Below are 13,007 nucleotides of genomic sequence, written 5' to 3' on the forward strand. Positions count from 1 at the left end.
ACATCAGGAATAAACTCTTCTACAACATGGCAACATAGTCCAAAAACTGACAAAAAACTATTATTATTATTATTATTATTATTATTATTATTATTCCTCCTGGAGAGAAGGCTACATTTATAAGACTGGGAAAAGGAGGAGGCCTGGCCACTCTGCCTATGGGCAGCCACAGCCCCCAGAGTCAGGGCAGTTAAAGCAGTGTGAAAGTAGTATGGCCTTCCCCTCTCAGGAGAGAGAGCAGGGAGCCCATTTTGTTGGCGCAGGCGCAGTGGAGGCTGGGCTGCTGCTGGCGCTGCTTGGCCGCCAATTGATGCCTCCGGCCTCCAGAGGGCGATGTAGAGGCCTGGGCCTGCCCTCCACTTCCTGGCTGCCTTTGGAGGAGGAGGCTCCTGGGGCTAGAGAAGGCAAAGCAGAAAAAGCGCCGGCTGCTGCCTTCCTCCTCCTCCTCCGCTTCTCCCGAGGCTCCCTCTCCGCCCAAAGCCGCCATGTCGGACGGCGAGAAGCTCAACTTAGACTCCATCATCGGGCGCCTCTTGGAAGGTGAGCCCAGGCGTCCTCCTTTCCCAGGACGCGTCCTCCATAGACAGCCTTCTCTCCCAGGGTTTGTTCCCCCCCCCCAAAAGCGTCCTCCATTTTGTAATCCTGACTAGGAAGCATGGGTTTTATCTCTATAGGAGTGGTTTAAGGCTTTTAATGATAATAATAACAAAACGTATTTATAGCCCGCCTCTCCCAGAAGGATCGAGGCGGGTTACAACAACCATACAATGCATCATAATTCGATGCAGGCTTCTCTCTCCAGGGGAAGATGATTCTGAAACGTCCTCCATTTTGGGCAGGACTAAGAAGCATGGGCTTGTAACGCTGTTAGTGGTTTTTAGCTTTTATTTTATAACGCCCTCCCTTTTTCCTCCTCTTGGACATCCTACATGTTGTCCTCCTTTGTGGAGAGGACCTCTGGGCACCCTCGCCAGGCCTTGTCCTACATTCCCACCTTCTCTTCCCAATCGTCCTCCATTTCGAGCCTAACTCGGGAGCAGGGAGGGTTCGGGGGCTTTTGTTGGGGGGCGTCCTCCATTTCGTGGCGCCTGGCCCTCCTTGGGGGCCCTTCGCGAGCCTTGGGGCGCTTCCTTTGGGGCTGATGCCCGGCTGCCTCCTTCCCTCCCTGGCCTGGCCTGCGACGCAGCTTCCTCCTCCTCCTCCTGAGTTCCCTCTTCATCAGACCCCAATTGGCGCCCCCTCGGCTGCCAAGTGGTCTAGGTGTGATTGTGTGTGGTGTGGCCACCCTCTCATGGGGTTTTCTTGCCACGTTTTGTCCAGAGGGATTTGCTGCTGAGAGGCTGAGAGAGTGTGACTCGGCCATATATATACATATGCAAGGAGAGTGGCGGGGGCGTTGAGTTGCGAGGTTCAAACCCACTGCGGGAATATTAGGGCTAAACAGACCCCCCCCTTCGGAGTTGGAGGAGGGGAACTGCCTTAAAGGGGGGTGCTTGAAGGGGTGGGGGAATTGACCTAAAGGAGTGCCTGAATCTGGGGTGGGGGATTGCATTAAAGAAGGTGGGGGTGCCCTAAAGGGGGGACTGCCTTGAAGGGGGTGCCTTAAAGGGGGATTATTATTATTATTATTATTATTATTCCACTTAATCACTCGGAATCCCAGTGGATTACAACAATAAAACAAGATAAACATTCTAAAGCCCCCGGATCCCTGCCCCTTAAATGCCTGAAAGGGGATGGGGAACTGCCTTAAAGGGGGCGGGGTGGAGCAATCTTCGACTGCCTTGGGAGTCTGCCTAGAGCCCTTAGCTAGTCTTCCCCCGTTTCCCAATCTCTCTGCTCCAGCCCAGTCCTTTCCTTGTGGGAGGCCTGGGTGAGAACTGGGAGTGCTGGTCAGTCAGTAAGACTGAGGGCCCCTTGGAAAGGCTGTGTTGGGCTGAGTTGTGGTGCCACAGCAAACCACAGTCCCCAGAATTCCATAGCACTGAGCCATGCCAGTTAAAGTGATGTCAACCCAGATTATTTTTGCAGTGTGGATGCAGCCTACATACCTGGTTCCTGCCAGCAGCTTGAGGCCCCTTTGAAGGGACTGGCCTGAGCCAAAGCTCTTATTTGTCCTGAAGTGGGTTTCCCTCTTTTCTTGGGATTTCCACATGCACCAAACAGAACTCTTGGCATTTCATTCAAAGATGTTTGATGATGACAACAACAATAATAATAACAGTAAAGATCTGCAGTACAAGTCAACTCCCTTGAGGAGGATAAGCCAAATGGTGAGGCAGCTGTATCTAGTGGGAATTGGACTGTTCTTGGGCAGTTCTCCCTGTACTTGTAACCCCAACAAGTATAAAGGGGCAGGGTCTCACAGATACAGAAAGAAGAAGAAAAAACCATCACAAGTGTGTGTGCATGTATGCGTGTGTCTGTGAGCGCGGCATCATCCCCTGTTGACTTATGACCATGCCATTAATTTCATAAGGTTTTCTTAGGCAAGGTATATTCAAGAGATGGTTTTGCCAGTTAGGCGATGGAAACCCACTGGCTGACCTTGGGCAAGGCACACTCACTCAGCCTCAGAGGAGGGCAGTGGCAAACCCCCTCTGAAGAAACTTGCCAAGAAAACTTGAAGGCTCATATCATCAGCATCATCTTCTGAAATATAGCCTACAGCACCTGGAACAAATTGTTGTTGTTGTGTGCACCTTCAAGTAATTTCCAATTTATGGTAAACCTATCACAGGATAAGGAGTTTGCCTTTGTCTCCCTCTGAGGCTGAAAGAGTGTGCCTTGCCCAAGGTCACCTAGTGGGTTTCCATGTAAAAACCCTGTTCTCCAGAGTCATAGCTCAAGCCACTACACAGCACTGGCTCCCCTGGTACAAATATATCTTGCTATGACTGTCCTTAACACCTCAATGGGAGCTGGTTCTTTGCTTTCCCTATTGCAGATAGGAGAATGGAGAGTACCAGAGGACTGTGGGTTTAGGGTTGTGCTGCCAGAGTTGTCGTTGCCAAAGACCCTTTGTTTTCTCTGGCTTAGGTTTACCCAAGTTTGCAGAGGCTGTAATGTTTTTAATCTGCCCAAGGGCCCTGCTAGATACACAAGTCTTGGGCTGTATCAGTGTTGCAGAAATAATCCAGGTTGGGACACCATTTTAACTGCCATGGCTCTGTGCTCTGGAATCCTGGGTCTGTGAGCTATTTACCTTCCTCTGTCACAACAGGTTACAAATCCAACAGTTCCATATCATTGAGCCATTTCAATTAAAGTGGTGTCAATTATTTCTACAATGTGGATGCAGCCTTGGTTAGAGCTGGGTCAGCCTTGGTTTTTTCAGTATGGCTAGCCATGGGGGGAAACCCCTGGGTATGGTTTTGCCAAGAGTGCTGAGTTTGTTGGTTTGAAATTATGATATAAAGCTGACTTATTTATAGCAGTCAGAACTTGGAAAAGTTACTTTTGGTGGACTGCAACTCCCAGAAAACCTCAGCTGCTTTCTTTACCATTTCCTCACCCCAATGGAGGAAGGCATATGTTTTTTTAAAAAAAAATCATATTTTCCTTCTGCCGCCACTGCACATCTCTAGTTATTGGTGTCAGGCTGTTCCAGATACTGAAGAAAGACTTCCTGGGGGCACTCAGCCATCCCTGAAAGCGTTCCCCCCCCCCCCCCCCGCCCCAATTGCTGGTTCTGCATATTGATTCAGCTTATGTGAACAAGCTGCTCTTGACCCATGAACGTGGCCGAAGGCGGGGAATGCTGTAGCAAAGGAGGCCACATGCTTTTGCTTTTCTCCACTCTTCATTTTTTGATGCCCATTGAAGAACCCTGCTGTACGGGGTGTGTCGAGGGGGTGAGCTTTCTAACCAGACCCCTGGAGAGTGCTGGGCTGGCCAATTTTAGCAAGCATCCTCCAGATACTGCTTCTTCTCTCATTCCTCCTAGTCAGCCATGGTCATGGTGGCTGGGGATAATGAGAGCTGTTATTGATTTGTGTTTCTCTTCTGCCTTTCTCTCAGACTGGCTCACAGCAAAACGATAAATCAGTGCAGTTGAAATCACAAAATTTTACTAAGTCATGACAGAATGAAACAAGTTACAATATTAAAACACACAGAAATTTAAAGTAATTTTTAAGCAAACTGCCTTTTTTTAATTTTAAAAACATGCAGCAGCACCCTTCAAATGTTCTCCCCCCCCCCACCCCCAAGCAGCTGGTCAGTGGCTGAAAGTCTGGCAGCAGGACAACAGAAAGGACTGGCCTAACCTCCATGACAAGGAGTTTCCATAGGGGCAGTCATAGTGTGGCTCTTCAGATGTTGGACTATAACTCTCATCATCCATCATTATGAATGATGGTTAGGGCTGATGGGAGATGCAGTCCAGCAACTATAGAATTGTAGAGTTTGAAGAGATCACAAGGTCCAACCAGTCCAACCCCCTGACATGCAGGAATACACAACAAAGTACTCCCAACAGATGGCTGTCCAGCCTCAGTTTAAAAACATCCAAAGAAGGAGACTCCTCCACAGTCAAACAGCTCTTACTGTCAGGAAATTCTTCCTCATGTTGAGGTGGAATCTCTTTTCCTGTAGTTTGGATCCATTGCTCCAGGTCTTGTTCTTGGAAGCTGTAGAAAACAAACTTGTTCCATCTTCCGTATGACATCCTTTCAAATGTTTAAACAGGGCTATCATGTCAACCTCCTGTTCTCCAGGCTAAACATATCCAACTCCCTAAGCCACCCATAGGAGCATCTGGATCCCAGCTCTAGAAAATATCTTAATATATTGAACTAGCTGGGACTAATGGGGGCTGCAGTGCAGCACTTTTTGTGGATGCTTAGAGAAGAAAGACTTTTCCTGACCAGATATCCATATGAATTAGAATCCACAAACTTGCAGCAAAAAATTGGGAATACCACTGACCCTTCTCCTTGACAGTGAGTATCATGGCTGTTAAAGCAAAGGTGCTCTAAAGTAAGCAGTGCATAGATGTGGTGTAGCTAAAGTTTAGTGCCTTTTGTGTGATGAGCATTCCCAATGGTTTCCCCTCTTGTGGGAGGTGATCATGGGTGGGGGACTTTTGAGGAGCAGGATTTGCATGTCCTTGAAAGAGGGTAGCTGTTCTTATTGTACCTGTGGTGTTCTTATTGTATCCCTGATCAAGTATGCCATTCTGCTTTTGGGGATGTGATAACGTCTGTGAAGTATAAAGGTGGAAAAAGAATTTTGCATGGGGTGCTATTTGCCAAGGGATAAGCATTGTGGAGGACCAGGTATCAGGAGAGATGTGGTATTTGGGATGTTAGCAAGCATGTGTGTGTTTTGCTTTGCAGTGCAAGGCTCGCGTCCAGGCAAGAATGTACAGCTGACAGAAAACGAGATCCGGGGTCTGTGCCTGAAGTCACGGGAGATCTTCTTGAGCCAGCCCATCTTGCTGGAGTTGGAAGCTCCACTCAAGATATGTGGTAAGTGAATGTCATCATGTGTTTTGCCCACTCGACTCCTGGAATAACATGATAATATGACAGGGAAGGGAGACTGCCATTGGCACCTTTACTTTCCTCTGGGACTTGAAAAAGTGAATTTTAAAAAGAGTGCAAAATCTCCTAGCTAAAATAACCAGTGACTGGAGAAGTCTTGGAATTTTAGTCCAAAAGGAGTCACTTTTCCAAGCTTCTACTCATCTTACCTTAGAAAAAAGAGAGTGGTGTGTTACTGAATGTTGCAGACTGCTGACCCTTTTATCATCTTACCTCTGCTTCTCATGTTTTTTCTACCACCATCATCTCCACAGGTGATATCCATGGGCAATATTATGACCTACTCCGACTCTTCGAATATGGTGGCTTCCCCCCAGAGAGCAACTACCTCTTCCTGGGTGACTATGTGGACCGAGGGAAGCAATCACTGGAGACCATCTGCCTGCTCCTGGCCTACAAGATTAAATACCCTGAGAACTTCTTCTTGCTGCGTGGAAACCATGAGTGTGCCAGCATCAACCGCATCTATGGCTTCTATGATGAATGTAAGCACAAGGCTAGCTCCTAGTCAGAACCATGTTGTGGCCAGGCATGGCTGGGGAAGTTGGAGAGACAGAGCTCTTTGAATAGGAGAGGTGCAAACAAATGTACACAGCCACGTCCAGTTCTCTGGGTGGTTTGCACATGTAAACACTTCTCCTTATAGGTTGCCCTTCAAGAGAACACAGTAGTCTTGGGTTGGAAATGGTCTGTGTCCCTCTTGTATCTTTCAATTTTGGCTGACGAAGCTTCTCTCATATTCCTCTGGGCTGCCATTCTGTTAGTGGCATATGCAGGCATAAATTAACCCAACATTTGCATATGCCTATTTTTGTTCACTGTGGAGGTTGGTATTCCTTTCTTCCCTCTGCAGCAACCAAAGCCGTTCCATAATGTACTGCAGAATAGCTGAAGCTCTCTTCCCATGGTCATTGTGTGCCTGCCTGATGGAAAGTGGGAGGAAATCATAGAAGTGTTTGGTTATGTTCCTGTAGCCAGATGCAAAATTATTACCTCAGCTGCTGAGGTCTCTGGAAGACCCCATTGGCTTGAATTACTGTGGGTGTTGGCCTTCAGTGACTCTGTCATGTCCAATCCAGTCAGTGGTTAAAAGGCTCAGCATGGTGTAGTTGCATGCAGAACTACTATATTACACTTTTGTGTAATTATGGCTTCTTTCTCATAGAAAAGTGGTTACTTGGGATTTGTGGCTTCTTATAGGAATATTGTTACTCAAACAGTTCTCTTGTTAATGCTTGATTCCCTTTTCACAGGTAAAAGGCGCTATAACATCAAGCTCTGGAAAACCTTCACAGACTGTTTCAATTGTCTGCCTATTGCTGCCATTGTTGATGAGAAGATTTTTTGCTGCCATGGAGGTGGGCCAGCCCAAGAAAAGATGAGGGTTAGGGGGAATGAGTGGGTGGGTCGGTTGGAGGGCAAGATGGGCAGAACTACTACTGTCTGGGTGCCAAGCATGCCAAAAAACCTGACGTATCCTAGAGCTTATCCAGATGATTTGTAGTCTGTATAAACAGGAAAAGAAATGTTGCAGGCAACATTGGTTGGACATTGAGAGAGTGTGATTTGTCCAAGGTCACCCATTGTGTTTCTATGACTGAGTGAGGATTTAAGCCCTGAATTTCCAGACTCCTAGAGCCAGTGTGATGTAGTAGTTTGAATGTTGGACTATGACTCTGGAGAACAGTGTTTGAATCCCCGCTCAGTCATGGAAACAAGTCACACTCCTTTAGCCTCAGAAGAAGGTGAAGGTGAAACCCCCCTGTGAACAAAACCTGCCAAGAAAACCCTGTGATAAACCCTGAAGTTCACCATAGGAAACAACTTGAAGCCATGCAACATACATACCTTTCCAGAGTCTTAGGCCAGCACTCAGATTACTACATCATGCTGGTTTATGGTGTTTCATAGTCACTCATATCTTGCCTTTTCTCCACTGAGTTCAATGTGGTCTGCATTGCTGTCCTCCTTTCCATTTCTCCTCACAACAAACAATACTGTGAGGTAGATTAGGCTATCAGTGAGTGGCCCAAAATCACCCAGTGAGTTTAATGAGTGAGTTGATATTTGAACCTGGATCTCCCTAATCCAGTGCTTCTCAATTATTTTCTGTCATGCCCCCCCCTAGGAAGAAGAAAACATTTCGCGCGCCCCGCGTGACTGTAAATAGTATCATTTGTCTATAAAATCGTTATAAGTACACCTCTGCATAACACTGTATCCTGAGCCTCACGCCCCCCTTTACGGAGCATCGCACCCCCCCGGGGGGCCCGCCCCACTATTTGAGAAGTACTGCCCTAATCCAAGACCATTACACCACACTGACTTTCAGTGCTTTTTACAAATGGACCAGAGATATACGAATGGGGCAGAGGGCTAAAATTCTGCATGATGAACGTGTGGAGTTGCTGAGAAGCTCATGGCATAAGGCAAGGAATACATGGGAATGGACTATTTAGCACTACCATCTTGCTTGGCAGTTTGATGACATCCATCTTTCCTCCAGGGCTCTCTCCTGACCTCCAATCCATGGAACAGATCCGGCGGATCATGAGACCCACAGATGTGCCTGACCAGGGTCTGCTCTGTGATCTACTTTGGTCTGATCCTGATAAAGATGTGCAGGGCTGGGGCGAGAATGACCGTGGTGTCTCCTTCACATTTGGCTCGGAAGTTGTCGCCAAATTTCTCCACAAACATGATCTGGATCTGATCTGCCGAGCACATCAGGTTAGACCAATGAGGCAGGCTGTGGGAAGTAGGAGGGTGACAAAACCACATCCATGGAGGGCAGGTAGTTTCTACATACAGTGTGTGAGCTGGGGAATCCATAACTGCAATAGGTAGCCAGCTAAAAAGGTGTGGATACTCTTTGGAGAGTATTGTCATTTTTGTAAAAAAAAAAAAATCGCAATGTTTTCTCTGTATTGAAATCGATGGTGGTTGTGGGGAGGGTAGTTGCAAAGACAGATTAGGAAAGTGTAGAGCTTGAAAAAATTACACAGTGGTAAGGGGATTGAACAAAGTAGGGAAACAGAACATCAGTGGAAGGTGGGAGTGTGAGCGAATTGTATAGTGACTTCACTAATTATATCTTTTGACACCTCTTTCTCCCTTCGTGTCCATCATAGGTGGTAGAAGATGGCTATGAGTTTTTTGCCAAGAGACAACTGGTGACGCTCTTTTCTGCCCCAAACTACTGTGGCGAGTTTGACAATGCCGGTGCAATGATGAGTGTGGATGAGACTCTTATGTGTTCCTTCCAGGTAAAGACTGTTGTGCGTGGGGTCTTGTTCAGCTGTCCTCTCTATTAGAATTGCTGTTCACTTTGGGCACTTGGAAGCCTAGGGTGGGTAAAGGTTGGGCTTTCAGGGTAGGTTTTGTTTTATTAGCATCCAGAGATCCATTGTTTGACTTAAAATATTTTGAAGTGGCATAATCATCAGTTTTCTTTGCAGAATATTTTATGATGAATCTCTGCAATGGCTTCTGTAAAAGACCAACCAGAATTTCAAAAGCATGATCACACTTTTGAGTTCCCCAGAACTCTTCATCAGACTGAAGGTTGGCCAAAAGGAAACAAAAAAAACATTGGTACTTCAAAATGTTACACCTTTTGGTCTTTGTGGAAAGCTCTTACAATAATAGTTGGCCCTCCGCATAGGTGGGTATGCCTTCTGTGGCTTTGAGCTTACGTGGAAGGCAATCCCCATTAGAAGTAATGAGGCGCGTACCTGCCCCGTGCACCACCACAAGCACACACCATTATTTCCAATGGGACTTGAGCATACACGCATTTCCCCATACGCAGGGGAGTCCGGAATGGATCCCCCCATGTATAGGGAGGGAGCACTGTACACTGAAATGTCAAATGCATGTTAGTAGAGAGCACCCCATTAAATGGCCTTTTACCAAAATGAAGGTGGGGGTGGTGGGGGTTGGAAATGGAGGGGAGCCAGGGACATGTCTTCCTCAACTCTGACCACCCCATGTTGCTAGGCAAGATATGAAGACAACTGGAGCTGCATCTGACCAAAGGTCATTACAGTATTCTGCACAATTGCGTTCACTTGGTGTTAGTTACTGTTTTCCCTTCAGATTTTCCCTGTCAATCTGGAGAAATCTGGATGAAGCAGGAAGACACCTGCCTATCTTGGATTTTCCAGATGCCCAACTTTCCAGATGCTCTATAATACTGTTTTATGTATTTCTTTATTTTTAAATCAGTACTGTTTGATGAGGTGCTCTCTCTCTTTTCTTTTCTTCCCCCCCCCCTTATCTTCAGGGGGGGAAAGCATCTGTATATAGAAATTGCAGCTCATCTCCATCCAGCTCATCTCCATCTAGCATAACAGAAATCCTCAAATTAAATTATTGGGGGATGTGTGCTTTGAAGTACTGGAATCTTGGCAAAGGAATGACACAGAGTTTCATCACTTTGAAAGTTTTATTAACATGATGCTCAGATGGAATTATTTTTTCCTCAGTGTCAGGTTGCAAGAGGAGGTGCTTAAACTCTCTCTCTAGCATCTAAACTTCCCTTTCTTCTTCTCTCCTTCCCCTCCCCACTTCCTTTGCATCTACAGATTTTGAAACCAGCTGACAAGAACAAGGGCAAATATGGCCAGTTCAGTGGCCTGAACCCTGGAGGGCGCCCAGTCACTCCACCACGCAACTCGGCAAAAGCCAAGAAGTAACTAGCCTTGCCTGTCTCCCCTTCCTAGCTGTAGGTGTGGGGCCCAGGCTGTCTTGTGTAGCGGTGACACTGTACAGCGGCTGCCTACCTCCCCAGGGCCCAGCCATGTAATTTTTTTTAAATGTCTGAATAAGAATTCAATACCAAAAATTCTGCTCCCCTGGGAATAGGGGATGTCTGTATTTTTGGGGGTATTTTTGATTGACTTTTTTGCCAACTTTGTCCTGATGTCTGCTCCCCTCTCCCCCATGGGGGGTACTACATCTTTTTGAATAAACGTGTAAGATTCTTATGTAGCTCCTCCTGTTTATTGTTTTAGGAAAATAAAGGGAGGGAAGATTGGGGGAGTGTGTTCCATTTTGGCAGAGGAAGCATTTCTTTTTCCTTTAAGCTTTAATTTGTGCAAGCTGAGGACTAAGGCCCCATACAGACAGGCCAAAATAAAGCTCCTTCGAGTCTCTTTGGAGGTATGTTGTTTAAATGATGCATGCGTACTAAGAGTCCAGAAGCCTCACCAAAGCCATGATCCAGTCCTTAGGACTGGAGCGCAGCTTTGGTGTGGCTTCTGGACTCTTAGGACGCATGCATAATTTAAACAGCATACCTCCAAAGTGACCTGAAGCAGCTTTATTTTGGCCTGTCTTTATGGGGCCTAACTTTCCTTTGGTGTCCCATGCAGTGTGGGAACATATTGATTTGGGGATGTGTGTGAGTGAAAGTGGGGAGGTGTCCTAGAGAAGTAATGGTATGTTTGCAGCGTTCCATAGGAGAAACTGTATTGTTCCTGAGATTTTTAACTTGACTTGGTGATAAAAATGTTCAGGAGACTGGCCTTATTCTATAGGAGCTGAGAAAATTAGGGATGGGGTTGAGGAAGAGGTCAGGCTCATTCTATACTCAATCCTGTGTTTGCCCACATAAGGCCTTCTGTTGATATGGAACTGTGCACCGTATCTCTTTTATGTGATCTTTAGAGTAACTTGGCTGCTTTGGCCTGCTGTTTCAGTAGTCAGTTTTTCTTAAAGATGAGCTTGCAGGGGGGTGGAAAAACAGTATTTTTGTCTGTTGAATATGAAAACTTTCACTCCAGCAGTGAGACTAGTACTAGGCAAGACATAAGTCTAGCTTTGGCTTTTGGTATAACACAACCCTTAGGTGGAATATACTGCACATGTCTTAACCAACAAAGCATTTAGTTCTGATCAGGGAGTTGTGAGTAGTAAGCAACTTAAAAGTTCACTGTGCCATCTATCAGCAACATACTGCCCTTCCCCATCCAGTTGTCTAACATCCCTTAATCAGGACCAGTGCTGACTCCTTAGAAGCAGCTCTGAGCATGCTCTACAGTGGGGATGGTGAACATTCATATTTCAGCTTCTAGCCAGCCTGGCCACTGGTAAAGGACTGTGGGAGCTGTAGTCTAAAATTAATATGGAGGGCCAGAGGTTGCTCTACTCTCACCCCACAGACTGTCCCTCTTTGCCATGTAAGGTCCCTTTTCAGGTGTTAAGTATTCATCCACAGTATTCTTGCAGGCTGAAATAGTTGACCTCTCATTCAATTTGTTTCTTTTGTTGAATTCTTCTTTACCATTGAGTATCATTTGTCTTTTAATTCCCCTCTTCCCTTTGGTTAGAAGCTTTAAATTGAATAGAGGAAATACTGTTGCCGAGGCATGCAGTAACTGGCTGTTGTAAATCAGCCCCACTTCTCTCTTGGAGGTATCACTTACTAGTTCTGATAATCACAAATGTATGTTGCACATGTTCCTTAAGTTATTAGGAAACCTGAAGATATTTCCAGATGATAGAGTACCACACTACCTCCCCTTACCATTAACCATATTGACTGGGGCTAAAGGGAGTTGACATTCCAAGAGCATCTGAGTAGTCATAGGTTCCCCATCCCTGTGGCAGGTTGGTCTTCCATTGAGACTAAGGGATCAATGTAAAGGGCCATGGGGGAAGGGGGAGTGCTAACATGCTGCATACCCTCCATATCATAATGGGGTCATTCAGGTGCAGCAGGCCTAAAAGCTACCTTTGTCTTAGCACACAGTATTCCTAGCAGAGTTACCTAACACCTCCCCCATGTTCTATAAGCTGTTTAAAAGATCTCCTGCCCTTACCTTCTTTATGTGAATCAGTCTGTTGTTGCTTGCTTAAGCTCTAGTTAAATCCCAAGCCACAGCACAGTATCAGCTGCTAATGCTTTTTGTAGGAATTAGTTCTAGCATGGAGCTAAGTCAATTCACAGCAATTTGGGGTTTTTAAACCAAAAAAGAGGCACGACACAACATGCAAAGAAGACACACTTTCCCAACCTCCACTCGTGGACTGTACCTCCAACCTGTGCCTAACTGGGTAATGGGAATTACAGCCCAGCACAGCAGGAGAGTGTTGAGCTGGGAAAGCTGCAGTAGGATAAAACTAAACACCTCCCAAGTACAGGTATTTTGCTGAGGGCAGCTGATACCTCTTGTAGAATAGGTGGGCAGGCCCCAGGAGGCCAGTTGCCACACCCCCTCTAGAAATGGAGTTTCCCCATATTTAAACAAAAAGCCTTTTTAAGGCAGGATGTCAGGTGGTAATGCTTTTAAACCCTGCATAGAGCTGGTGTGGTTTGAGCACTAGACTACGGTTCTGGAGGCCAGGGTTTGTTTCCCCGTTTAGCCATGGAAACCCATGGACCACAATCTTGAGGGGAGAGAAGCAGGCAAGAAACAACAGGCTTCTGCCTGCCAAGAAGAAGAGCCCCCCTCCCGA

General features: G+C 46.3%; 1 protein-coding gene across 1 annotated transcript; it reads left to right on the forward strand.

The window, feature by feature from the left end:
• Nucleotides 1–358: 358 nt before the first annotated feature.
• PPP1CA (protein phosphatase 1 catalytic subunit alpha) lies at nucleotides 359–10,534 on the forward strand. Its single transcript, XM_042446215.1, has 7 exons — nucleotides 359–540; nucleotides 5,340–5,471; nucleotides 5,801–6,031; nucleotides 6,800–6,904; nucleotides 8,053–8,276; nucleotides 8,678–8,812; nucleotides 10,133–10,534. Exons 1-7 carry the CDS (start codon nucleotides 486–488, stop codon nucleotides 10,241–10,243), a joined length of 993 nt encoding a protein of 330 aa, XP_042302149.1. The 5' UTR covers nucleotides 359–485; the 3' UTR covers nucleotides 10,244–10,534.
• Nucleotides 10,535–13,007: the final 2,473 nt, after the last annotated feature.

This window comes from Sceloporus undulatus, chromosome 1, assembly GCF_019175285.1.
Source record: "Sceloporus undulatus isolate JIND9_A2432 ecotype Alabama chromosome 1, SceUnd_v1.1, whole genome shotgun sequence".
Taxonomy (NCBI): domain Eukaryota; kingdom Metazoa; phylum Chordata; class Lepidosauria; order Squamata; family Phrynosomatidae; genus Sceloporus; species Sceloporus undulatus.

Bases quoted from the DNA above. Each gene is read 5' to 3' on its own strand.
- PPP1CA (XM_042446215.1), top strand. From the start codon at position 486: ATGTCGGACGGCGAGAAGCTCAACTTAGACTCCATCATCGGGCGCCTC. The intron at 8,277-8,677 runs GTTAGACCAATG...TGTCCATCATAG, and splicing joins TGATCTGCCGAGCACATCAG to GTGGTAGAAGATGGCTATGA. The intron at 8,813-10,132 runs GTAAAGACTGTT...TTGCATCTACAG, and splicing joins CTCTTATGTGTTCCTTCCAG to ATTTTGAAACCAGCTGACAA.